General features: G+C 38.9%; 1 protein-coding gene across 2 annotated transcripts in view; it reads right to left on the bottom strand.

The window, feature by feature from the left end:
• The window catches only part of wrn (WRN RecQ like helicase), a 74,150-nt gene that overhangs the window by 44,534 nt on the left and 3,772 nt on the right, over positions 1 to 25,844 (bottom strand). For both annotated transcript variants that reach the window (XM_078403778.1, XM_078403787.1), the window contains exons 2-14: positions 24,585 to 24,686; positions 22,688 to 22,803; positions 21,963 to 22,108; positions 19,622 to 19,770; positions 17,725 to 17,874; positions 13,821 to 13,893; positions 12,989 to 13,100; positions 10,447 to 10,891; positions 6,221 to 6,359; positions 5,984 to 6,059; positions 3,750 to 3,817; positions 2,744 to 2,852; positions 945 to 1,013 (exon numbers count right to left, since the gene is read on the bottom strand). In XM_078403778.1, the coding sequence (XP_078259904.1) occupies positions 945 to 1,013; positions 2,744 to 2,852; positions 3,750 to 3,817; positions 5,984 to 6,059; positions 6,221 to 6,359; positions 10,447 to 10,891; positions 12,989 to 13,100; positions 13,821 to 13,893; positions 17,725 to 17,874; positions 19,622 to 19,770; positions 21,963 to 22,108; positions 22,688 to 22,803; positions 24,585 to 24,659 (1,727 nt within the window). In that variant the 5' untranslated portion in view covers positions 24,660 to 24,686. The remainder of the gene's footprint in view (positions 1 to 944; positions 1,014 to 2,743; positions 2,853 to 3,749; positions 3,818 to 5,983; positions 6,060 to 6,220; positions 6,360 to 10,446; positions 10,892 to 12,988; positions 13,101 to 13,820; positions 13,894 to 17,724; positions 17,875 to 19,621; positions 19,771 to 21,962; positions 22,109 to 22,687; positions 22,804 to 24,584; positions 24,687 to 25,844) is intronic.

Below are 25,844 nucleotides of genomic sequence, written 5' to 3'. Positions count from 1 at the left end.
GATTCCTTTTGTTTGCTGTTTCACAATTAGACAAGATGATCATCTTTCAGTATGATGAAGTGCTCTCCCATATTATTTTTTGAATAAGAGATCCATTTGATCCTTTTATATAATGTTCCCCTTTATGTGTCATTTTGGCTTGTCAATCTGTCTTTTCACTGCATTGCTAACACCACACAGGGTAACTTGGTATTCCCTTTACTATCAAGGAAGAGAATCAGAGATGTTTTTCCTTAGATGCAATGAGTTGTGGCAAGCCAGAATGCACTGAAAGATAGGACGAACCAAATTCAATAGCAAAACTCAAATGTTGATGAGGAAAACATTCTAGGGCTCTGGGGAAATAACAGTTGAATGGAAATAATGGAGCAAAGGAATGAGAATGGGAATAAATAGCTTTTTCAAAGAGGAAACAAAAACTGAATAGAATAAGTGGTCTCATTCTATGTTGTAACATTTAATTCCCAAGAACAAGCCAGGTTAATCCTCTTGCAAATAATGTACAAAGCTCAGCTCGCCACGTGGATTATTACTTAACAAGCTAAACAATTGAAATTTCTAAATAAATCCATGCATCCTACTTGTCACTGGGGGATTTGATTATTGCTCAATTAAAACTATAGTTGCAGGTGGTTTTATTTGCCTATTACTGTAAATAAGCTACCTTGAACAGCTAGAATCCACTTACCAGCACTATGATCAAATGCTTTGCAAAACAGGGCACTCAACGTGCAGCTCCTTACAAGTGTGGAATGTATTAATACCTCATATTTTAAAAAATGTTAATATGCACAATTATGGGGTATTGATTGAGAATTAATTTTTAAAAGGACACGTAATCTCTTCATATCATTGAATGATGAAAGAAAAATAGCTGGTTTTGTTTTGTCTTCAACTTAAGTTCACAAGGAGACCACATAAGAATTCACTGGCAGTACACTCACTTTATTAGTTCATGGGAAAATTTCTGCGACTGGGCCGAGCCAAGGAAACAAGCTGTTATGTTGGACATGCTACAAAAGAACATAAGATACAGGGATAGTGAGACATTTTGTTGCATTGGTACCATTCATTTAATTAGATACGTTGTCAAGCAGAATTAGAAACTATCAATGACAAATGACAACAACTGGTAAAGTTAATGCCACCATTTTTTTCTGATGACAATCTTGTACTTAGAACACACTGGAAATGTAAGATAATAAAACTATCCTAAAGCCAACATCATTGCTGCATTTACTTGCCCTTCTTTGAATCATTCCAATTAAAGACACATGCATGTGTGCTTATTTTGAACCCAAACTAGTAGCGACAGCAACTAGTTTGGGTTCAAAACAACAATAACAATTCACAGTAGTTAGGTTTGTAGTCATAGAGACATTTTAACGACACAAAGCAACTTTGTATGAACTGCATTCATATAGGATTATGCAGATGCAGTTTCATGAAGTACTTGCACTGAGGGAGTAAAATATTCTACATTATTCACGAGAGTATAAAAATAGAGCTTTCAGGAATCCTAGATCCTCGGCCTTAAGTAGCTGAAGAGATGGCTTTCAATTGACAATTTTTGCAACATTACTTCTATCACAAATATAGAACATAGAACAGTATAGCATAAGTACGGGCCATCGGGCCACAATGTTTCTGCCAAACATGCCTAGTTAAATTGATCTCATCTGCCTGTATATTTTTATATACTTCTATCGTCTCCTCTCTACCTCCGCTATTCGAGAGAAAACAATCCAGGTTTATCTAACCTCACCTTGTAGCTGAAACCCTCTACATTTTGGTAATATCTTCTGCACCCTCTCCAAAGCCTCCACATCTTTCCTGGAATGGGGCGATCAGCAATACTCCAGATGCAGCCTAACTAAAGTCCTATAGAGCTGCATCATAACTTGACTCATTTTCAATGTCACTAGCAATTACCATATGCTTTCTTTACCACCCTATCTACTTATGCGGCCACCCTTGGTGAGCTATGAACTTGGCCTCCAGGATCCCTCTGCACATCATTGATAGCATATATTGTTCCCAAAGTAGGGAGATCAGACAATGAACAACATTCCAGGGTAACCTTAATTCAATAAACTGCAAATGATGGAAATCGCTCACAAAACCCCAAACAATTCTTCCAGATGAAGCAGTGGCAGATTATACTCTTCCAGTTGGTGCTCTGCTTCCATTTTTACAATGCTGCCACTTCAAAACCTATCTGCTTTCTAAATGTTCCCAATTCCAATAAAAGATCACCGACTTGAAATCTTAACTCGCTTTCTTTCACCACAGATGGTAGTGTCTAATTTGCTGAGTATTTTCAGAATTTTCTGCATTTATTTCAAAGCATTGTAAATATAATCTGACCAGGGCTCTATGTAATTGGCCCAATAATTCTCAAATGCTCTTGTACCAAAGTCTTTGAGATAGAAACACCATTATAGCACATGTCCCCAACTGGTCAATGAATCTGCACATTAACTTCCATTGATCATGTATAGTGGTTCTCATGAACAGCCTATTTTTCAGTCCACATTAACAAGCAGTGCTCACATCCGGGCATCAGATGGAGTGGTGATAAGGTGTCCTTGGTAAGTAAATAATTTACCAATATTCACTTCTTGGTCTCAGACAAGAATAATTGGGTCCAAAGGTATCAACTAATCAAGGACGTAAGCACAGCGAAAATTCCAACAAAAGAGAAAGGGAAAATAAGGAAAGGAATTATATTGAATAACCTTACTTTAATTGTAATACTTGATCCTCCATCAAAGATATGAGGGGTGAAATCACTATTGTAACACCTCCTGTGTAAACAGCTGGGAACTGGTAGCATAAACTCTTACCATAACCTGTTCAATTAAAAAAAAAAGTAATTGGTTTCTCAAACTGCATGGTAGATGAAAATTACCAGCGAGTTACATACTAAATTCCCTTAATGTCCTTCAGGTACTAACATGCTGAAATAGAGTATAAACAGAAGTCAATGAGAAATTATCTATTTGAAACATACAAGATTCTTCAGTGGAATATCAAGTTTGGAGGAACTCTGGGGCATTGTTTCAGAATATGAAGTCTACCACTTATAAATAAGGTGATGAAAATTTTGTTTTGGTTGAGTTATTAATCTTTGGAATGCTCCATCCAAGGGCTTTGGATGTTCAATCCTTTAGTACTTTCAAGGTTAATAATTTCAATATTTAAAATCAATATTTCTTAGGTCAATATTTTTTTGAATACACAGGGAACTAGAGAATAGGGGAATCAGGTGAGAAACTAAATGAGGCACAGGTTCAGTAACGGATTTGTTGAATGGTAAAGCATGCTGTATGGCTAATCTTATATTTAAAATGTTCCTGTATGTTAATATTCTATTCGTATATCTAAGTGATGCTTAACACCAAGTTGTTAAGACTTCTCCTGTAACATATGTCAAATCAATTATCTTTACAATCAATTAGTATAAGAAGACCAGCAGCATATCAAGGTCATAACCTTTAAAGTTCCTTTAATATACTTAACATAATACTATTTCTATTTCTTCATTGTTGTTGCTACAGGAGAAATCCTGGAGTTATACTGAGTGTAACTTTATCACAGGTACAGCAACAATCAAAAGCAGTCCACCTCTACCTTATCAAAGACAACTTTGGATGGATAATTAACATTGCCTTGCAAGTAAACCCCAGAAATTATTTTAAAAAAAGGAAATCTGTGTACTGGAATGCATACATTTTTCTAATACTTACCAGTTGCCATAACTACTAGATTATCTCTTCTCTCTTGAAGCACCGAATAGATAATATTCCACTGAACCCTGTAAATCATAACAAAACACATTTTAATTAACTTTATATGTTTCATCTCTTCAAATTATATAGCAATTAAATTTATAAGTGTTCAGATTACCACAAATGCTTCATAGAGGCTAATAAAAAGAAAACAAACATTAAACTATAGATTATTAGGAGGATTAACCAGAAGCCCAAAGTAATGGACTTTAAGAAGATTTCTAAAAAAGAGAATTATTAAACAACGAGGGTCAGGATGATAACCTCTGACCAACATCTCAGCAGACCTAAGCAACTGCCAATGGAGGGTTTAACGAGGAGTAGCAGGGTTGGAAGAGTCAACCGACCAAAAATATCCAAAGCAATAGACAATAGGTGCAGGAGGAGGCCATTTGGGCCTTCGAGCCAGCACCGCCATTCAATGTGATCATGGCTGATCATTCTCAATCAGTACCCCGTTCCTGCCTTTTCCCCATATCCCCTGACTCCACTATCCTTAAGAGCTCTATCTAGCTCTATCTAAAAGTTAAAGCATACGGATGTGCAAGTCTATTCTGAAATATGGACCAAAATACTAGTAGATAGCCAATTCATTCAGTGACCTGGTATCTCATTCAATGATTTGCAGTTTCTGAAACCATGGTGGATTTGTTTTCTTGTAAATATAATAGATACCGTAAGATGCCACATCCATGAGTGTAATTTTTATGTAATAAATCTGATTAGAAGTGCACTTCAAATAATTAATAGGTCAAGAAGTGGAACTGGGAAATATGAATGGAAACGATTGCCTAGATGAGCAGCTGCACAACATGCCAATATACATATTCCATTTGGAAGAGCAAAATAATTTAAATATCTGCAATTAAATTAATCCTAAATTTATGGGGATATGGCAGGAGAATGAAGTCGAGGAGACAAAAACAGATTAACCATGATTGAATGGTGGTAGACTTAATTGGCTGAATTGTGCCAATCTAAATGTGACACCATCAACAGACCCAATGTGCCCAAACATTTCAATAAGATACTGCAAACTACATTCAAGGGTGCAGTGCTCCAACTCATCCCATCCTTTTTATAACAAAACCAACAGATGTGGTAACTTAATTAAAAAAAGCCATAAAAAGTATAATCATTTTAGTATGCAGCCTTTGGAATGTATCCAGTTTACAATGGAAGATTTGATCTAAGTTAAAAGAGCAGCATGCATTTTACCAAATCCATTTGTTTTGAGTGAGCTCTGCATGATGAAAAAGTTAAATCAATAGGCACAATTTTAAAATTGGATTTGAAGTTCACCGATAGTTTACTATAACGTGGATTGTTTATTTTAAAAGGGAACTTTTATAATGATAATTGCAACATTTTATAGAGTAAATTACAAAAATGCCACCTCAGACCACATTAAAAATATTTTCTAAATTGTAAACTAATTCAATGCTGATTCAAAGGATGCAGAATTCCAGTTCCATTGTCCTTCAATCACAATTTGCTAAAAGCATTTGGTTTGATCAAAGATAAAAATAACAGTACTAAGGTCAGTGAGCTTCACTTCCATCTCCGTAAATGTTTAAGGCTTAGAATTTCAAATAATTGAAGCTATTTTGTTGGAATATTTTATTCATTATCCCTTTGTCAAGAAAACTGAAAGAATATTATGTATAAACTTTACGAAAAAAAATTAAAAACAGGTGCTAGAAATCTGAACAAAAGACAGTGCTGGAAATATTCAGCTGGTCAGGTACGAGTTGTGACGAAAGAAACAGAGTTAATATTTCAGATAATGTCGTCACGTTTATTGTCATGTGCAAAAGTATAGCGAGTACAAAAGTACTCAACACAAACGATAGTGTAAAGAAAAAATACAAACACAAGACATTGGTGCTAATTCACAATTAGAAAGCAAATCCATGATGGTGCAAGAGATGTTCTGTCATACTCTCTTGCTAAAGTAGAATTAGGGTTGTGCAGATTGGTTCAATAGCTTAATAATTGTAGTAACGTAGCTGTTCCTAACTGCAGGGGTATGGGACTTCAAGCTTCTGTACCTCCTGTCCAATGATAGCACAGAGAACAGGGTTAATTCTTCTTTGCCGTTCACAGATTTTTATTTGTGTGTGCAAATTTTATGAAATAGCAATAATGCTTCTTGCAAATTCATTCAAATGTTTTGTAAAAATAAGACTTACGGTTTAAAATTAGAATGTCCAAAGTAAGTTTTTAGACATTTGATCTGCTTTTCATTTGGTTCAGGTATTGTAGTATCTAGATCAAACAAAAAAAAAGTCAAAAATGGAATGCATACCAAAATAATATGGTGATATATTACTATATACGTCTAAAATAAGAATTCATCATGTTCATTCTTTGATAAAAAGGTAAAATATTGCAGGGAACAAAGAACCAGCCTTTCTCAGTCAATTTACCCCACTTCTCCTCTTCTTCCTCGATCCTTTCATCTTCCTCATCCTGCAGTCCAAATAATTCCTCCAATGCAGTCTTGTCAAGTAAACTTAGAGATTCTTCGGAGTCCTTGTCAGAACCGCTGTCCACATCTTGCAGTACCTGGAAAATGATTAGCAAAAATATCCAGAAAATGCATACTGCGAGGCAGAAGCAGAGAGATGATGCATTAGTGTGGCCTGTTTATTTCCTGTAGACAATCACAATATTATATTTGGAGCCCTATTTTATTTGTTGGGCTGGAGGCTCATGGCCAGTGGTGTACCTCAGAGGTTGATGTGCTGTGCTCAGTTTTGGTTAGTCTGCTACAAAAACGATCCCGCAATGCGTCAAATACATCCAAATGGGATTAGCTGAGGTAGGCATCTTTATCAGCATGAAAAGGTTGGCCAAAGGGTGTAAAATTATGACTGAAGCAGGTCCCTTAGCCCACTGCATCTATGCCGACCAACAACACCAACTAATGATGTCGAAATTATGCGATTGTCATAAAAAATCTTTCTTGTTCGTTAATATAATTGAGGAAAAGAAAATGGCTGCCCTTACCTGGTCTATGTATAATTCTAGACCCACATCAGTTTGGTTATTTCACAATTACTCTGAGATATCCAGCAAAATGACTTGGATTTTTAAAAAACTTAGGATGGGCACCAATGCTAGATTTGCCTGTCCCTGGATAGCTAGAACATACAGTGCCCTCCATAATGTTTGGGACAAAGACCCATCATTTATTTGCCTCAGTACTCCACACTTTGAGATTTGTAATAGAAAAATTCACATGTGGTTAAAGTGCAGTCAGATTTTAATAAAGGCCATTTTTATACATTTTGGTTTCACCATGTAGAAATTACAGCAGTGTTTATACATATTCCCCCCCATTTCAGGGCGCCATAATGTTTGGGACACAGCAATGTCATGTAAATGAAAGTAGTCATGTTTGGTATTTTGTTGCATATCCTTTGCATGCAATGACTGCTTGAAGTCTGTGATTCATGGACATCACCAGTTGCTGGCTGTCTTCTCTGGTGATGCTCTGCCAGGCCTGTATTGCAGCCCTCTTTAGCTTATGCTTGTTTTGGGGGATAGCCATCTTCAGTTTTCTCTTTGGCATAAAAAAAGAATGCTCAATTGGGTTCAGATCGGGTGATTGACTTGGCCATTCAAGAATTGATCATTTTTTAGCTTTGAAAAACTCCTTTGTTGCTTTAGCAGTATGTTTGGGATCATTGTCTTGCTGTAGAATGACCTGCCGGCCAATGAGTTTTGAGGCATTTGTTTGAACTTGAGCAGATAGGATGTGTCTATACACTTCAGAATTCATTATGCCACTACCATCAGCAGTTGTATCATCAATGAAGATAAGTGAGCCAGTACCTTCAGCAGCCATACATGCCCAGGCCATAACACCCCCACTAGAGTGTTTAACAGACGAGGTGGTATGCTTTAGATCTTGGGCAGTTCCTTCTCTCCTCCATACTTTGCACTTGCCATCATTCTGATATAAGTTAATCTTCATCTCATCTGTCCACAAGACCTTTTTCCAGAACTGTGGTTGCTCGTTTAAGTACTTCTTGGCAAACTGTAACTTGGCCATCCTATTTTTGCAGCTAACCAGTGGTTTGCATCTTGCAGTGTAGCCTCTGTATTTCTGTTCATGAAGTCTTCGGCAGACAGTGATCATTGACAACTCCACACCCGACTTCTGAAGAGTGTTTCTGATCTGTCGGACAGGTGTTTGGGACTTTTTCTTTATTATAGAGAGAATTCTTCTGTCATCAGCTGTGGAGGTCTTCCTTGGCCTGCCAGTCGCTTTGCGATTAGTAAGCTCACCAGTGCTCTCTTTCTTCTTAATGATGTTCCAAACGGTTGATTTTGGTAAGCCTAAGGTTTGGCTGATGTCTCTCACAGTTTTATTCTTGTTTCTCAGTCTCATAATGGCTTCTTTGACTTTCATTGGCATAACTTTGGTCCTTATATTGATAAACAGTAATAAAAGTTTCCAAAGGTGATGGAAAGACTGGAGGAAAGACGAGGTGCTGAGTGCTCTCTTATACCTGCATTAAGGAGGCATTTAAACACACCTGAGCAATTACAAACACCTGTGAAGCCATGTCCCAAACATTATGGTGCCCTAAAAAGGGGGGACTATGTATAAACACAGCTGTAATTTCTACGTGGTGAAACCAAAATGTATAAAAATACCCTTTAATAAAATCTGACAATGCGCACTTTAACCACATGTGATTTTTTCTATTACAAATCTCAAATTGTGGAGTACAGAGGCGAATAAATAAATAATGGGTCTTTGGCCCAAACATTATGGAGGGCACTGTAGGAAGGAGGAGTGTGAATAAATCAATTTGGACCTTTGAGCTTGCTCTACGTTCAATATCATGGATGACCTTTTACCTACCATTTGCCTTCCCAACCGCTGTACCACTTGATCTTGGTAATATCCAAAAGTCTAACCTTCTCAGTTTTGAATGAAATCAATAACTGGTTCCTCGGAGCAGAATTCCAGAGATTTTCTCATGGGGGGAGGGAATAACATATTAAATCCCAAACTATACTGATGGGAACATCTGGGTACCAGTTCAGCCGAAACAGTCCTGCATAAACGCCCAAGGGAAAATAACTTGCACATTGCATTTGCACTTTTGTGCATATCTATTAAAGGAGTGCCATCTAGTGGGCATTTTAAAGGAATCGTATAAAACGGCTCTGAATTACAATATTTAGCCAGTACACTTAAAAGGCCTACTAACCCGCAACAGTAAGCCCCAATTACTGAGCTCAGACAAAAACTGTTGATTGCAAACGATAACTATTATCATTGCTTAAAAGGTAAGCAATGATTTGGTTTACAGACTTCATCAAAAGTGCAAAATGGGACATTTGCCTTGAGACATTGTTGCACATAAAATACTTTTAATATACTTACCCCAGTCGACAATGCACTCTATAGTTTATTGAAATCATAACACACAAGAGTGTGGAGGCAAGATTGAATTCTGATATTTTGTTTGGACATTCGAACTATTCAGTCCTAGCAACTGCCTTGTTACTTCAATTTTTAGTTTGCAAATTCTCCCGACAAGTTTCTCCCAAATGCGCTGGCTTCCTCCCATAGTCCAAAGATGGTAAGTTAATGCCTACTGTAAATGGTCATAAAGTAGGTGGATGGCAAGAGGATCAAGGGACAGTTGATGGGCATGTGAGAGAGAATAAGCTGCTGGGAAATAATTGGTGGAATGGGATTGCTCTGATAGTCAACATAGAAAGTAAATGGGTTGAATGACCTCCTCTCTGTCAGGAGAAATGTTGAAGGCAATCAGGAGTGAGTCCCAGGAAATCAATCCTGTGATGATACATAGGGATATATTTCCAAGTCAGGACGGTGTGCCACTTAGAGAATGCCATTTTGTCCTGAATAGTGTCAGGTTTCTTGAGCACTGTTGGAGCTGCAGTCTTCCAAGCAGAGCATTCTATCACTTCCTGAATTGTGCCTTGTCTCTAAATATTATCTCGGTCTTGCTTCATGCAACTGAAGACTAAGGTGTGCATATGCTAAGTTTAATTCCAACTGTCGACAAACATCCCTCATTTAAGCCTACAATAAAAGGAAGGTTGTTGATGAAATAGCAGAAGATGGGTTGAAGAAGGACACTACTCCGATATTCTAGGGCTGACATAATTGTCCTCTAACAGACACAATTATGCTCCTTTGTGCAAGGAACAACTCCAACTACCGGGGTATTCACCCCATTAACATCAATTTTATTCAAGACAGAAACTATAGAAGCTGCAATATGGAGCGAAAAGCAAGCTGCTGGAGGACAGCGGGTTAAACAGCATCTGTCGGGTTGGGGGTAAGGGAGTTCCAGAAATCAGGGACAGCTTCTTCCCCAACATTATCAACTACTAAACAGTCCTCCAATAAACTGGGGTGTAGTTCCAATCATCCAACCAACTTCATTATGGACGTTAACCTTTTTCACTGTAACTGCACCTCTAAAATGCTGTAACACTGTATTCTGCTATTTTTTCTTTGCACTACCTGCTGTATTTGCATATGGCTTGATTGTACTCACGTGGAGCATGTTTGATTTGACTGGAGAGCACACAAATAAAAGTGTTTCATTATCTCAGTACACGTGACAAAACAACCCCCCCCCTCAATATATTTTACCTTATTTGTCAAATAAGAAATGGTATTATCCACTGCATCTTCCTCTTGTGCTTGGCGTTCTAACATCTGAATCTCATACTCTGTTATGTCCAAAGACATCGGGTAATCCTCATGTTCATTTTGACAGCCTTCTGCACTAACATCTGCATTAATTTGGTTAATTGACTGGGATTCCAAGTTTCGCTTGTGGTCAACACTGCCAGTATGTGGATCTAGTCGCATGTTATTCAAGTTATTTTCTGCATCCTGTTCTTGGAGACTTCGGTTTTTCATTTCAATTATTTCCAAACTATTTTCTGAACAATCATTTTCTACTCGATTACCCCCAAGCAATTCAGTTTTTGTTTCATTCCCTAGTTGAGGATCAATCCCAGATGTTGCTTCAATCAAGATATTCCGTAAAGCAGAAACATTTTCAGAAATGACGTTCAAGATGTCCGTAGATCTATTAAGGAAATCAAGCGTTAGCATGTTGTACACCAATTTCAAAGGAATCAGTAGATGTTAACATGAATGTAAACTATAATATTTTCAGGTACCAGGCATTTATGTTCATATGCATGCATTCCTCTTTGGACTATGTTATCAGAAATGTCTCTGTTCCTTCTAATAGATAGAGGAACATGTTTATTTCAATGGACCATTCCCTAGGTAATCTTGGCAGTCTGAATATCCTGAAATGAAATAATTTCCTGTAAACCCAAACTATCTCAATAAATGATAATTGCAAAGATATTATTCACAAATTGTAGTTGGGCCTTCTGATGCATGTCCATAGGCCTCCAAAGGAGCTCTGCGGTCGTCATACGTGTCTAGAGTAAGTATGGTTAAAAAAAGCAAATAACATTTTGGCTGCTCACACGGATTTAAAAGCAGCCATCTTTAACACATCTTCTGAAACTGGGAAACTCTACTTTCTCTTCTAGGAAACCAATTTCTCTGCCAAAACGATTAGATCTGAACTCTGAAATTATCAATGAGAATAATAAATTCAACAGAAATATAATTTTTTGATTATGTTTGTTACGTGTTATACTTTCAATATTATTAGCTATGCTTCATACTGCTATTCATTTCTATAAATATTGAGATTTCCAGTTTATGGCAACTTCACTTTAAAACTTTGTGATTAACCAGCCTGCAGGAAATATATCGAGGAAGACAAAGTGCTGGAGTAACTCAGCAGGTCAGGCAGCGTCTCAGGAGAACATGGATAGATGACATTTGGGTTGGGACCCTTGCCGTCTGACTTGCCAAGTTACTCCAGCACATTGTGTCACTTATTGTAAACCAGCATCTGCAGTTCCTTGTATCTAGGAAATGTATTTAGATTACATAGTGCAATTATTTCAAAGATGGACATTGGAGTACAAAAATGTCAATTTTCAAATTGCATGGTTCACATATACTACTGAAGGTCACATATACTACTGAAAGAGAAGACAACAGCCCAGAACTTTGAAGACTAACAAGCACAACTTGACAGGTAAATTAAAGGCAGCAAAAATACCAGAAACATTCAGCAGCTGAGGCAGCATCTGAACAACAGAATCAATAGTTCAGGTTAATGACTCCTAGTTAAAATTAAAATAGTGCAAAACAAACCATGTTTTAAGTTGCAGGTGGGGAAGATGTGGAGAAAACAAAAAAATGGCTGCAATACGATGGAGACTAAAGCTACCCAAGTAATATTACTTTTGATACCAGAAAAGAGAAATAAACAAGAGAACATATTGTAATAGTGAAAGAACAATTGTTAAAAATCTTAACCAAAAGAATATGTTGGAACTACAGAAATACAAGGAACTGCAGATGCTAGAATTTTGAGCAAAACACAAAGTGCTGGAGGAACTCAACAGTTCAATCAGCATCTGTGGAGGAAATCGACAAGTGAAGTTTCAGTTGGGACCCTTTCTGCTTGTATAACCCAGCTGCTGTTCAAGTAGCATTTCTGGAAAGATAAAAACTGAGTTATTGTCACAGGTAAATAACGTTAATCAGAGCTGACCAGCCTTGGTCTCCACTCTATTAAAGACCACTCGCCACTTTTCTGAAAAATCATTGCTTCCTTGTTTTCCCCACTTTTAAAGTTCTTGTAAAGGTTCATCGGCCAGAAACAAGGTCTCTGTTTTATTTCTCCACAGATGCGGTTTGGCCTGCTAAGTGTTTCTGGCTTTTTTTTAAAAATCCAAATATCCAGCATCTGGATTAACTTGCTTCATATTAAAGCAGACATTTGGTTTGGCTTCTGTTTAGTTTGGTGCTGGATAATCCGCTCAAGTTTCTTCAGTGGTGCTTAGATTCATGACCTGCCGAGTTGGAGGAGTACACGCCATCGCTGATTGACAACGAACGCATGAAGCTTAGGGTAAGGAGCACAGACACAACACGGTGGGTTGTTTGCTGAATAACAATCCTGAGGAAATTAGTTTAGTTTATTGCCACATGCACCGAGGTACAGTGAAAAAAGCATTTTTTGTGCAAAGATAGCAAGGTTATCATATCATTACATTATTACATATCATTACCTCTCATCACTCACCTTTGCACACCATTAATGTGAAAATCAGGAACCATCTCTGCTAGATTTTCCATATCTTGTGCAATAGAGATCAGATTTGACTTGAGCATAGCAGATGGGAGCAATTTCTGATCTGGAACATAAAAGTAGAAAATTATTACCTGACATAGATACTGCATGGTCCATGTATTTAGCTAATATTAGTCACAACCAGTACTATTACTGGTCAAGAAATAGTCTGGCATTCCTTTTATCTACAGAAAAAGGTAGTTTTTATCTCATCACTATATAATCACCAATGAATATGTGAAACAAGATCATGGAAGTGATTTGATAGTAATTGGAAGAATAAGTTAATGAGCCAATGTATTATAAATGCATCACAAGCTTTTAAATTATGTTCTTTTCCCTTTCTAAATATTTTCTACACAAAGCCTTATTTCTAGTCACCCAGCATACCTAATCCTCACTCCGATGATTACTTCATGTGCCATTTTCTATTTCTCCAAGGGAAAGGCATGCCTGCCAATCGCTGGCTTGTAGCATGTACTAAAGAGAAAGCAGTACTGCATTCCAACTGGTGGAAGACATTTCTCTTGTCTCTCAAAATCTTGCATGAGTGCAAGACACTTCCTCCTTCCTCCCCCTTAACCTCCCCCAAAGGGCATTAAACTGGTCAAAGCTCACTGAACTGTGCAACAGCAACTGCTAATAATTGTAATGGTACAAGCCTGATTTAACTGGAGGGCAGCAAAGCCTACCCTGATGTGTAATAGAATTAAGCGAGCTTAGGAAAGCATAGGCTATGAACAAACAACAATTGCACAACTTATCCAACCCATATATAACTTACCATCTGTATTTTGAAACTGCTTCCCTCTCCTCAGATCCAAACTACTTAATTTTTGATAAATTAGAAGACCAGCCTAGTGAAAGGAAAACAAATGAATGCATTTAAAAACAACCCACGTTGACCAAAGTGCTGTACATCAGTGCAGGTACTAAAAGAACATACAATGGCATACAAACATAATGTGGAGATGAGGAACGCAGAGCCAGATATATCTTATTTGTTTGCTTGGGCCACTGGACTTTGCAACATTGTGTGCTAGGTTAATCACAGTTCACGTTCCCAGTCAGTTGGTTGATAATAATCAGAGTCGGCACAGACCTCACTTATTCGTAATTTATTATAGATCTCGTAGACAGGTTTCTAAAAGTGCACACATGGTCGTGGACTCCGAGGCTGATTAAATTTGACTGGTTGTTGGGTTTCAGGGGGAGATAAAGCTGTGTGTCATCCGCATAGCAGTGGAAAGAAATGCTGTGCCTTTGAATGATTTGGCCGAGGGGGAGCATGTACAGAGAGAAGAGAATGGGGCCGAGGATGGAGTCTTGTGGAACCCCGCAGGAGAGGCTAGCTGGGGAAGAGGAATAATTGCCTATGTTGATGGAGAAACTCCTATTTATGAGGTAGGAAACGAACCAGCTCAGTGCAGTGCCATCAACACCAACCCCGTACCGGAGACGGTCAACAAGGATGGTGCGGTCCACTGTATCGAACACTGCGCTGAGGTCGAGAAGGAGCAAGATTGCACAGTCGCCGGTGTCAATGGCAAGAAGCAGGTCATTGTGTACCTTCAACAAGGCAGACTCTGTGCTGTGGTGGGCCCTGAAACCTGACTGGAAACTTTCCAGGATGGTATTTTGGTGTAGGTAAGGCAGTAGTTGATTTAGAATTACCTTTCCAAGGACTTTTGACAGGGATGGCAGGAGGGGCAGGACCACCGCGTGCTTGAAACAGGTTGGAACAGTGCCAGTGGCCAGAGAACTGTTGAGAGGATGCTGGGACCGGCTATTGCAATGACATCCTTCAGAAGGGCAGTGGGGACAGCATCAAGGGGGCAGGTTGCAGGTTTCATAGTGGAGACAAGCTTTGCAAGGGAGGATAGAGTGACGGGTTGGAAACAGTCCAATTTAGATGAATAGACCACTGAGGCAGCTAGGTCACGGGTGGGAGGGGAAATATTTGTTCTAATGTTCTCAACTTTGCTAGTGAAAAATGTAGAGAATTCTTCGCACTGAGCAGGGGACCCAACTAAGCTGATACTGGGGGCAGGACATATGACAGAGGTAAGTGCTAAATAGGACCTTGGAATTATGAGAGTTTTGGGAAATAAGGTCGGAAAAGTATTGTGCTCTCGCAGACTTTACTGCTTCCTGGTATTTGAGAAGATTGTTTCTCAGAATTTCGAAGGAAATTTGAAGCTTATCACATTTCCACCTCCGTTCTGATTTTCTGCACTCCCTTGTTAGGGCTCTCCCTTGTCAGCCATAAAATATCACCATAGAAGACATAGATTACAAATCTAATCCTTTGATCATTTCAGGAGATGCTAGCAGGTGGATGTAGTGTAGAGAAAGTAGGGACTCTGCAGGACTTCGACAGGTTGAGAGAGTGGGCTGAAAATGGCAGATGGAATGCAGCATATCCAAGTGTGGAGTCATACATTTTGGTTGTAGGAATAAAGGTGTAGACTATTTTCTAAATGGGTAGAAAATTCAGAAATCGGAGGTGCAAAGGGACTTGGGCGTGCTGGTGCAGGGCTCTCAAAAAAGTAACCGGGTTAACATATGATGAGTATTTCAAGACACTGGGCCTGTACTCAATGGAGTAAAGAAGGATGAGGGGGACCTCACTGAAACTTAACAAATAGTGAAAGGCCTGGATAGTGAATGTGAAGAGGATATTTCCACTAGTGGGAGAGTCTAGGACCACGGGCCACAGCCTCAGAATAAAAGGACGTACCTTTAGAAAGGAGGCGAGGAGAAATTTCTTCAGTCATGGGGTAGTAAATCTGTGGTATTCATTGCCACAGATGGCTGCGGAGGCCAAGGCAATGGATATGTTTAAGGCAGAGATTGTCAGATACTTGATTAGTAAGGGTGTCAGGGGCTATGGGGAGAAAGCAATAGAATGGGGTTGAGAGGGAACGATAGATCAGCCATGATTGAATGGTGGAATAGACTTGATGGGCCAAATGGCCTAATTTTGCTCTAGAACTTATGAACAGCATGAAAATAGCAAAACATGGCATTGAAAATTAAAAACATGGCCCAAATGGCAAAACACAACAAGAAATGCAGTCTGAAGGGTCTCGATCCGAAACGTCACCCATTCCTTCTCTCCTGAGATGCTGCCTGACCTGCTGAGTTACTCTAGCATTTTGTGAATAAATACCTTCGATTTGTACCAGCATCTACAGTTATTTTCTTACACAAGAAATGCAGTGATACATGTTCTAGGACCATATATTTTAGATATTGAGCAAGATACAGGAAAGGATGTTAAAAGGTTCTCTTTTAAGCTTAGTAATTATCTCCAACTGACTATTTGTATGGGCAATGGAAATGAAGACATTCAGTATTCATCAAAAAAGGTATTGGAATGGCACTTGAGGAAGGAATAAACTTATGGGCTATAGGGTAGAACATGGTAATGGATTGGTTAAAATTTTCTGAGAGAATCAACATGGAATCACTGAGCTTTGATGCCATTTTGGATTCTATATGAAAGTCAAATGAAAACAAACAGCATAATTAGTAACTTGTCTACTCGGTACTTAAGTAGAACCCAAACAAAAAAATCTTTTTCTAAATCTCCCGATTTTCCTTACTGATAAATTTGACTCTAATACCATGCAACAAGACTATCAAGGATATGTGGCACCATTTAAGATCCCAATAACAATAACAGTCTTAAACAAGCTATCTGAAGCTTTGCAAGTCCAGAATGGTCTACTTCCCTGCTCTCCATACTTGACTTTCATTCCTTCTCTGGTGAAACGCTATGTGGGTTTATACGGTCATTAGTGATAAGAGTAGAATTAGGCCATTCGGCCCATCAAGTCTACTCTGCCAGTCAATCGTGGCTGATCTATCTCTCCTTCCTAACCCCATTCTCCTGCCTTCTCCCCATAACCTCTGACACCTGTACTAATCAAGAATCTATCTATCTCTACCTTAAACATATTCACTGACTTGGCCTCCACAGCCTTCTGTGGCAAATAATTCAAGATTCACCACCCTCTGACGAAATAAATTTCTCCTCATCTCCTTCCTAAAAGAACGTCCTTTAATTCTGAGGCTATGACCCCTAGTCCTAGACTCTCTCACTTGTGGAAACATCCTCTCCACAGCCTTTCATTAGTCTGTATATTTCAATGAGGTCCCCCCTCATTCTTCCAGATTCCAGCGAGTACAGGCCCAGTGCCGACAAACGCTCATCATAGGTTAACCTACTCATTCCTGGGATCATTCTCGTAAAACTCCTCTGAACCCTCTCCAGAGCCAACACATCCTTCCTCAGATATGGTGCCCAAAATTGCTCACAATATCCCAAACGTGGCCTTACCAATGCCTTATAGAGCCTCAGCATTACTTTCCTGTTGTTGATGGTACAGATCAACTGAGATCTAGATGAACAGCAAACAGATTCCAGCAGCCTAATCTCCTCCAATTTCTCTTTTCCACTGAGTAGCATGGCACCACCATTCTCCCTTAATGTTCTATTACCTATTTTTTGCTATTTTAGTTACTTAAGAAAGCCAATTTAAAGGTCATATGAGATACAAGAACTGCTCAGTTTCCTATAAGAATAACCTATATTTTAAAAAGTACGTGAAAGAACATTTTCAATTAAATAAGAGAAGTAACAATTTTATATTGCTTTATTTATAACAGAAGCAAATACATACATAGGCATCGACTGCAGCATAATCCTGCTGCTCATTGCTGAGAGGAAATGCATCCCAGTCGCTGCAGCGGACAGCTGTATCCTTCCACAGCTGTTTGCCATAGAGATGTTTCACCAATCCATTCAGACTCCACTTCTCTGCACAATTAAACTAAATTAGAAGATAGAAAATATATTTCAGGTCCAAAAAAGAAAACTTGTTTCAGGTCCAAAACAAAACTTTTAAGAACTGTTGAATTTCTACTCAGTTATGTATTACAATTTTCTTTTAAAGTCACAAAAATAAAATTCAGTAAAGACTTCTCAAAAAGGAAGACGTTTCTACAAATGACCAGTGTTTTACACTAATACATGAGGCAACTGTGGACAAGCACTTCTTAAGTGGTTCAGTCACAATCAGAAACAAATCTAAAAATAAATGCAGGATATTAAATTTGGATTTAATGGAAATCACTGGCTAAAGTCATTGAGTCAGAGTTATATTGAATGGAGGCAGGCCCTTTGGCCCAAATTTGGCCCATGCCAACCAAGGTGCCTATCTAAGCTAGCCCCATTTGTCTTTCTTTAGCCCATATCTCTCAAAATATTTCCTATGCAAATATCTGACCGAATGTCTTTCAAATGTGTAACAGTAACCAGGTCTACCACTTGCTTTGAAACAATGAAAATTTTACTTTCTGCAGCATTACAGGTACATTAACACAACATATGTCCAATAAATAATACAATAAATCATTGGTAACTAAACTATAATAGTGTAACCCATCACCACGGGTTTCCACATTTCCCACTACTCTGTCCCTCAGGTCCCTTTCAAAATCTTTCCACTCTCACTGTAAATCTATTCCTTTTAGTTTTAGACTCTCCTACCTTGAGGAAAAAGACCATGGATTATGGATAGATCTTATCTATGCCCTTAACGATCTTAAATACTTCTTTGAAGTTACTCCTCAGCCTCTCACACTCAAAGGAAAAAAGCCCCAGCCCATTCATTCCCTCCTGATAATTTACCATCTCCAGTCCTACTAATATCCTTGTGAATCTTTTTTCCAGCTTAATTGCATCCTTCCTATGGGCAACCAGAATACCACACAATATATAAGTGTAGCCTCACCAATATCTTGTTGGTTACTCCGCTATCTAATTTGTTCTACTCTGAACCAACTTCATTCCCTGCAAATAAAAGACGAGGCAATGAGAACATATGGATCAAAGCTGTGCCTGTCCCTTTGTGGAACATTCTATATTTCCATCAGAGCTCCGCCCTTCCTCAGCTCATTTTTATACTCCCCCTCCCCCCGGTACATGATTGATTGCCACCAACCATCGTGTAAAGTTATCCTGAAGTGATTTTATGACCTCCACTACGCGCATTCGCGTCTATCCCCCAAACAAATGAAGTGGTGGAAACACTCAGTGGACCAGCCAATAGTCTGTGGAGAGAGTTCATCACTCCTCAGATCACCACCTGAACAAATTACAATGGAGTGCGTGAGTGGGGCTCTGAAGAAAAATCCTAAACACAATTTCAGTTAATGCAGGAAAGGTTTGGGGGAGTTTTAAGGGGGGGGGGGGGGTTGAGGTGGGAATGGAGTGCGTGAGTGAGGGGATGGGGTGGCTGAGTAAGGGGAGGGTGTTAGACCAATGCAGTCGAGGTTTGGGGAAGTTTTAAAGGGGGTTCAGGGAGGATGAATTGGGCGAATGGTGGATGGAGGAGAGGGGATAAGGGGGCTGAGGGGAGGATAAGGGGATTGAGGGGGGGATAAGTGGCGTTGAGGGGGTGTGGATGGAGTGGGTGAGTGCGGCTCTTTAAAAAGCCTGAAGCCAATTTAAATTAATGCAGCACAGGTTTGGGGGTGTTAAGGTTGAAGATATGCAGATTGAAGATATGCTTTTACCTTTTTATTCGCCACGTCAGATAGTTCCACAAAGCCTTTCAGTTTAATATCATAGTCCCGCATTAGTTTCCATTGATCTCCTTCAATTCCAACACCAACTTTTTTAATTGCTTCATCTTCCAGTAATCTTTTGAGTCCACTTGGAAATCCTAAAACAAAATTCACTTCACTATCACAGATATAATTCCTTTTTTTAAATTGGGATTATTTTTTAACCAAGGAAATATTTCACTTTGACAAATGATGTTATATATAGTGACACTTTTGTTCCAAAGATACACATTTAAACATCCTTCCAAATTCCTCAAACCCATGTGTGTTTACCCACATGTGAATGAATGAATGAATAAGTTTATTGGCCAAGTGTGCATATACACGGAATGTGCCTTGGTGCTCCGCTCACAAATGACAACACAAAGATACAGTTAACAATTAAGAATGAAGCATAAACACATCAAAACAATAAGGATACATCATTATGGTCTAAACATGTGGGTGAAAATAAACCAGAGCAAAAAAGAGACAACAGACTTTGGTTATTGAGTAGAGCAACTGCTCGTGGAAAACAAAGCTGTTTTTATGTCCGGCTGTGGCTCCTTTGACAGTCCGGAGTCGCCTTCCAGAGGAAGTGCTTCGAAGAGTTTGTGGCCAGGGTGAGAGGGGTCAGAGATGATCTTGCCCGCTCGCTTCCTGGCCATTGCAGTGTACAGTTCGTCAATGGGGGGGGAAGGTTGCAGCCAACAACCTTCTCAGCTGTGCGAACAATCCGTTGCAGCCTCCGGATGTCGTGCTTGGTGGCTGAGCCAAACCAGACCATGATGGAGAAGGTGAGGACGGACTCAATGATAGCAGTATAGAATTGGACCATGTTAACATGTTGCATGTTAACACGCAATGGCATTACCATCACTAAATCCCCATAATTAACATTCAGTAGATCAATATTGACCAGAACTGGACCATCGTGATAATCAAAATCCTACCCACGATCTACAAGAACCATGTCAGAAATGTGATGACATACTCTCCATTTTGTGTGCATATTGCAGCTGCAACATTTAGAAACCTCAATGTCACTCAGGATAAAGTCCTCATTCAACTAGCAGCTCATCCACCACCCTAAACTTTCATTCTAACACTGCACAGTAACTCAAGAATATACCATCAACAAAATGTATTATGGTTACTCACAAGGCCACTCAAAGCATTACTCCTAAATACACACCTCAACCACCATGAAGAGGCGCTTCCGGGGGACACCACCATCCCACCAGGTTTCCCTCCAAATCGTACACTACCTTGACTCAAATATTTTGCTACTCCTTGTCACTGGTCCAAATTCTGGAACTCTACCCAACAGCACTGTGGGAGAAACTTCTCTGAAGGACTACAATGATTCAATAAGGAGACCCACAAACTCCTCCTCAAGGAAAATTGGAATTGGACAATAAATGTTGATCTTGCAGTGACAGTCAAATCCTGGGTAATTAAATAACAAAACAAAAAAAAGCAGCTTGTGAAGTAACTTGCAATCAAGCCTTGGGTTCACATGCACAAGGAAGTACTTCAGGGTCAAGTTGCTAAAAATACCTACGAATATCACTGACATTAACACCACAACCAATACTATAAACTCACAAATAGGAGATAACATATCTATCAAAAAATCACCACTCCTGGCAGCATGTTTCTGGCATTCATCACTCTCTGTACAAAAAAACTTGCCCCTCACATCTTTAAACTTTGTAGCTCTCACCTTAAAGCTATGCCCTCAACAATTTGATTTTTCCATCCTGGGAAAAAGGTTCTGATTGTCTACCCTATCTGTACCTCTCATAATTTTATATACTTCTGTCAGATGTCCCTGGAATCTCCAGCATTTCAGAGAAAACAATCCAAGTCTGTCCAACCTCTCCCTGGAGCTAATACCCCCGAATCCAGGCATCAGATATCAATAATAATACACTCACCCAGAGACAGAGTTCAAGGTCATGGGAGGGAGGGAAAGTGTAAGTGACCAAAGATGAAATCATGAATTAATATAAACATGAGGATAAAAACTATAACTTTTAGATCAGGGGCCAATGTAGATCAATGAGAAAGATGGAAACGGCAAAGCTGGAGAAAGGCCCAAGGACATTTTTTTTAAATGAAATTCCTCTCCTTTTCTTCAAGGAATTGGAATTTGCAAGTTTGTGGATGTCTGCAGAAGTTAGGACTGATCGACTATTAAGAAAATTGTGAGACAATCTGACCGACGATAATTCTGTTAAGTATCAAAAGTTGGAAAATACTTACTTTTAGGAGAAGGAAAACTAAAATTATATTGTCAAGGTCTTACCCGACATGGAAGATACATGGAACAGATAGCATTTGCTCTCAGGGGCACACAGCTGAATAAGTGCTACTTTTTTCTCCTTTCCTTTTGTATATGTTGGAGGCCACTCAATGTCAAACCCAATGGCTGAATGACTTGGAACAGAAAACCTGAAACAGAAAAATAATAGTGTTCAAAAAGAACAGTCATTGTTTATAATCAGCAATTACTATAATATGAAATCTCACACTAAAAAGAATCTTATCCTTGAACTTCTGAAAATAAAAACTTAAAGAATTATCTACACTTCTCTACATTTAATACTCAGACAAATTCCATATGAAGATAGATTTATCAATTTCGACAGCACAAGAAATTTTAATTAATTTTAAATTATGCAGCTCCTCATACATTTGTTTTCTTGTGAGGTAAAGAAAATGGTTGCACTATTATTTCACTCACTCATTGATAGATGTCCTCTTTTTTTCTCCCTATACTACTTACAAAAGAAGAAACAAAAGACAAACTTGAGATTTTCTTTCACTCTATTAGAAAGCAGCACACGTTTTACTTTTGTTTGATCTCTCTGCCGAGGATCGGCAAAGTACTAAAAAAGTCTTGGTCAACCAAGACAATGCATCAACAAGGAAACAGTCAAGGCACTAATCAATCTATTTCATCCATTGTAATATACAATTCGCATAACTCACAATATGGTTTCCATTTCAACGCTCAATTGGAAACCTTACCTTAAATCTTCTGATAGAAAAGAACAATCGTTTCCTTCATAACTGTAAATTATGGAGCCATGAAATTCCAAGAAGGGAAGTTTGTCTTCCAGACAATTTTTCGTGATACAAGAAACCTACAAAACAAAACCATTTTATTCATTGCTGCCAATTGAAAAATGGCTTAATCTCTCAAAGGAAAAAGCTCTCTAGAGTAATCCTCTAAACAAAGTTCTACTTTACCCCTATGGGATAGTGAAATGCCAAAAGAGAGAGCAAATGGATTTTTCTGTGTGATGTAGGAAATGCTGGAAATTATAAGAAAAATTGTAGGTTTGTAATACATGTAACCTAAGAGCATTCATACTGAGAAGAGCATGATAGGAAGAGAGGCCAACTTAGTGAAGGTAATTTAGAGGTCATGTTAGGAGAGGCAAAAGATAGATTTATGGTGGTGTTTGGATGACAAGGCATAGCTGGTTAGATTAAAGATAAACACAGTATGATATAAACCAGGCTATGGGCATGAGATTAGAAGGATTCTTTATTAGACAAATTGGTCAGACAAATAGGAAGATGGCATTTTAATTAATCAACAGGAAACAGCTTAGAGTTGATGGTTACTCCAAGAGAGAAAACAAGCATAATTGATTACAAAAAAAAGTTGATAACTGATTAATTATTTCAAACATCTGCTTGGATAGAGTGGATGTGGAGAGGATGTGTCCACAAGTGGGAGAGTGGGAGAGTCTAGGACTAGAGGTAATAGCCTCTGAATTAAAGGACGTTCTTTTAGGAAGGAGATGAGGAGAAATTTCTTTAGTCTGAGGGTGGTGAATCTGTGGAATTCATTGCCACAGAAGGCTGTGGAGGTCGTCCGTGGATATTTTTAAGGCAGAGATAGATTCTTAATTAGTACAGGTGGCAGAGGTTACAGGGAAAAGGCACAGGTGAATGGGGTTAGGAGGGAGAGATAGATCAGCCATAATTGAATGGCAGAGTAGACTTGATGAGCCGAATGGCCTAATTCTACTCCTATCACATGACCTTATGAAAAATGTAATATCTGCATGTAACCATTGAAACACAAAACATAAGAGGCTGCGGGTGCTGCGAATCTTGGGATAACATTTTGGGTTATCTCAGCATGTTTCCCAGTTCGTACTGTTAAGGCCTTGAATAACTGACTTGTTTAAGAAAACTCACCACTGCTCTATGGGATGTACTTTGTGCCTGCCCAAACCGAGCCGTAATTAAAAGGAACCCCACATGAAAGTCAGGGCGTCGGTTAAACACACAATTTCCTCCAACACAGTGCAAATGTTTCTTTCTTCTCATGACCAGCAGGTCAAACAGCATGCATGTGAGAGAAGATGTATGGTCCTTCCATCAGATGAATATTTTCATTGATGAAAACCAATGTTGCCCAATGCCATTAAGTTTTAGTCTTAGTGAATGTTGGCTAAAATCAGAGGAATGGCAGTGGCCGTTTTTCTCCAGTCGTAGTTTCTTGACAAGAGTGTTCAAAAACATGTAAAATTCCAGAAGCTATTCATGTCCTGCAAGGACACATTTTTTATAATCCTGCATTATTATTTCTGTAGTTTACTTTGCAAATGTGCTGCTGCAACAGAAATCTTTTGCAATGCTATTCCTATGAAAACTAAATCAAAGGTAATATTAATAGCAGTGGAATCCTCATCCTACTCACTGCACCACCGTGCATAAATATATTATTTAACACCTTCCATGTCACCCCTGAATGTTGCAGTCAGGAGTACTTTTTTTTCCACAAAGAACATTCTATTCTGATTAATGTGTCGTCAAAAAAAATACATTTCCAATTTATAAAGATACCATTCAAAGAAATGCAGTAATCATAAACTGTTTTTAAACATAGTCAGTAATTTCTGAATACCTGCGGGTGCTTATTAGTTTCTTTTATTTCTTCTGATGCCATCCATTCGGGTAATTTACGTTGTTGATTGGTCATCTTTTCTAATGCATTGCTTCAAAATGACTTGCAAAAGAAGAAATAATATTAAAAAAGGCAATAAGTGTTTCTTAAATACAAAATTAAAAATCAAACAACAGCAGGTGCTGGGAATCTGAAATAATAGGCTTCGGTTTATTATTGTCACCTGTACAGAGGTTCAGTGAAGCACTTTGATCTGCATTCAATCAAATCAAATCATACTATACAATACAATCAGGCCAAACACAAGTACAATAAATAGAGCAAAGGGAAAGACACCTATTGCAGTATTCAATAAATAAGCACAGAACTTCTGGGTACAGAATTCCAAATGTTTACTGTTCCATAAGTGAAGACGTATTTGTCATCCGAGTCCTAAATGGCCTATTCAATATTCTATAAGCATGCACCCTGACAATCCTTGGTTCCTCAGTCAGAGAAGCATCCGCCTCCTTGCCTCTATCGTATTGAGCCCCTTTGAATTTTAAAAGTTTCAACAGCCTGACGCAAGTGTTTTTATTGTCCAAGTGGTCCAGTGTGGAGTGGGGAGCCAGTGAGATTGCATCCTCCGTTGACCTGTTGTGACGGTAGGCAAACTGTAGTGGGTCAAGGTTCGTGTTGAAGTAGGAGTTGATATCCACCATAGCCAGCCTTCATCACCACAGACATTAGTACCACTGGTCGATAATCAATGAAGCACGGCACCTTACTCTTCTTGGGCACCGGTATTATTGATGCCCTCTTAAAACAGGTGGGAACCTCAGACCTCAGTAGTGAGAGATTGAAAATGTCTGCAATAACCCCAGCCAGTTGGTCTGCACCGACCGTGTATACCATCAGGTCCAGGCGCTTTCCGAGGGTTCACCCTCCTGAAGGATCTTCTGACATAGGCCTCTGTGACTATGACTGTAATACCATCAGGGCATATGGGGGCTCGAGAAGGCACATCAAAGCGTGCGTAGAATGCATTGAGCTCGTCAGGGAGTGATGCTTTGCTGTGGCTTGAGCTGCCTCCTGGTTTCGCATGGTAGGTGATGGTATTCAAACCCTGAACAGGAAAATGTACTTTTAACACAGACTTAAAATAACAAAAACAAAAGAAAGGACAGACTGTTGGTGAGGCAGCCATTGCTGGTGGCGCCACCCGGTGGAAGGACCTGTACTTGTCACCAAAGTGGATAACCTCACATTTATCCATATTAT

This window comes from Rhinoraja longicauda, chromosome 1 (assembly GCF_053455715.1).
Source record: "Rhinoraja longicauda isolate Sanriku21f chromosome 1, sRhiLon1.1, whole genome shotgun sequence".
Lineage (NCBI taxonomy): Eukaryota > Metazoa > Chordata > Chondrichthyes > Rajiformes > Arhynchobatidae > Rhinoraja > Rhinoraja longicauda.
Note: the sequence above shows the minus strand (reverse complement) of the source record. Positions and strands in the feature narration are given on the sequence as shown.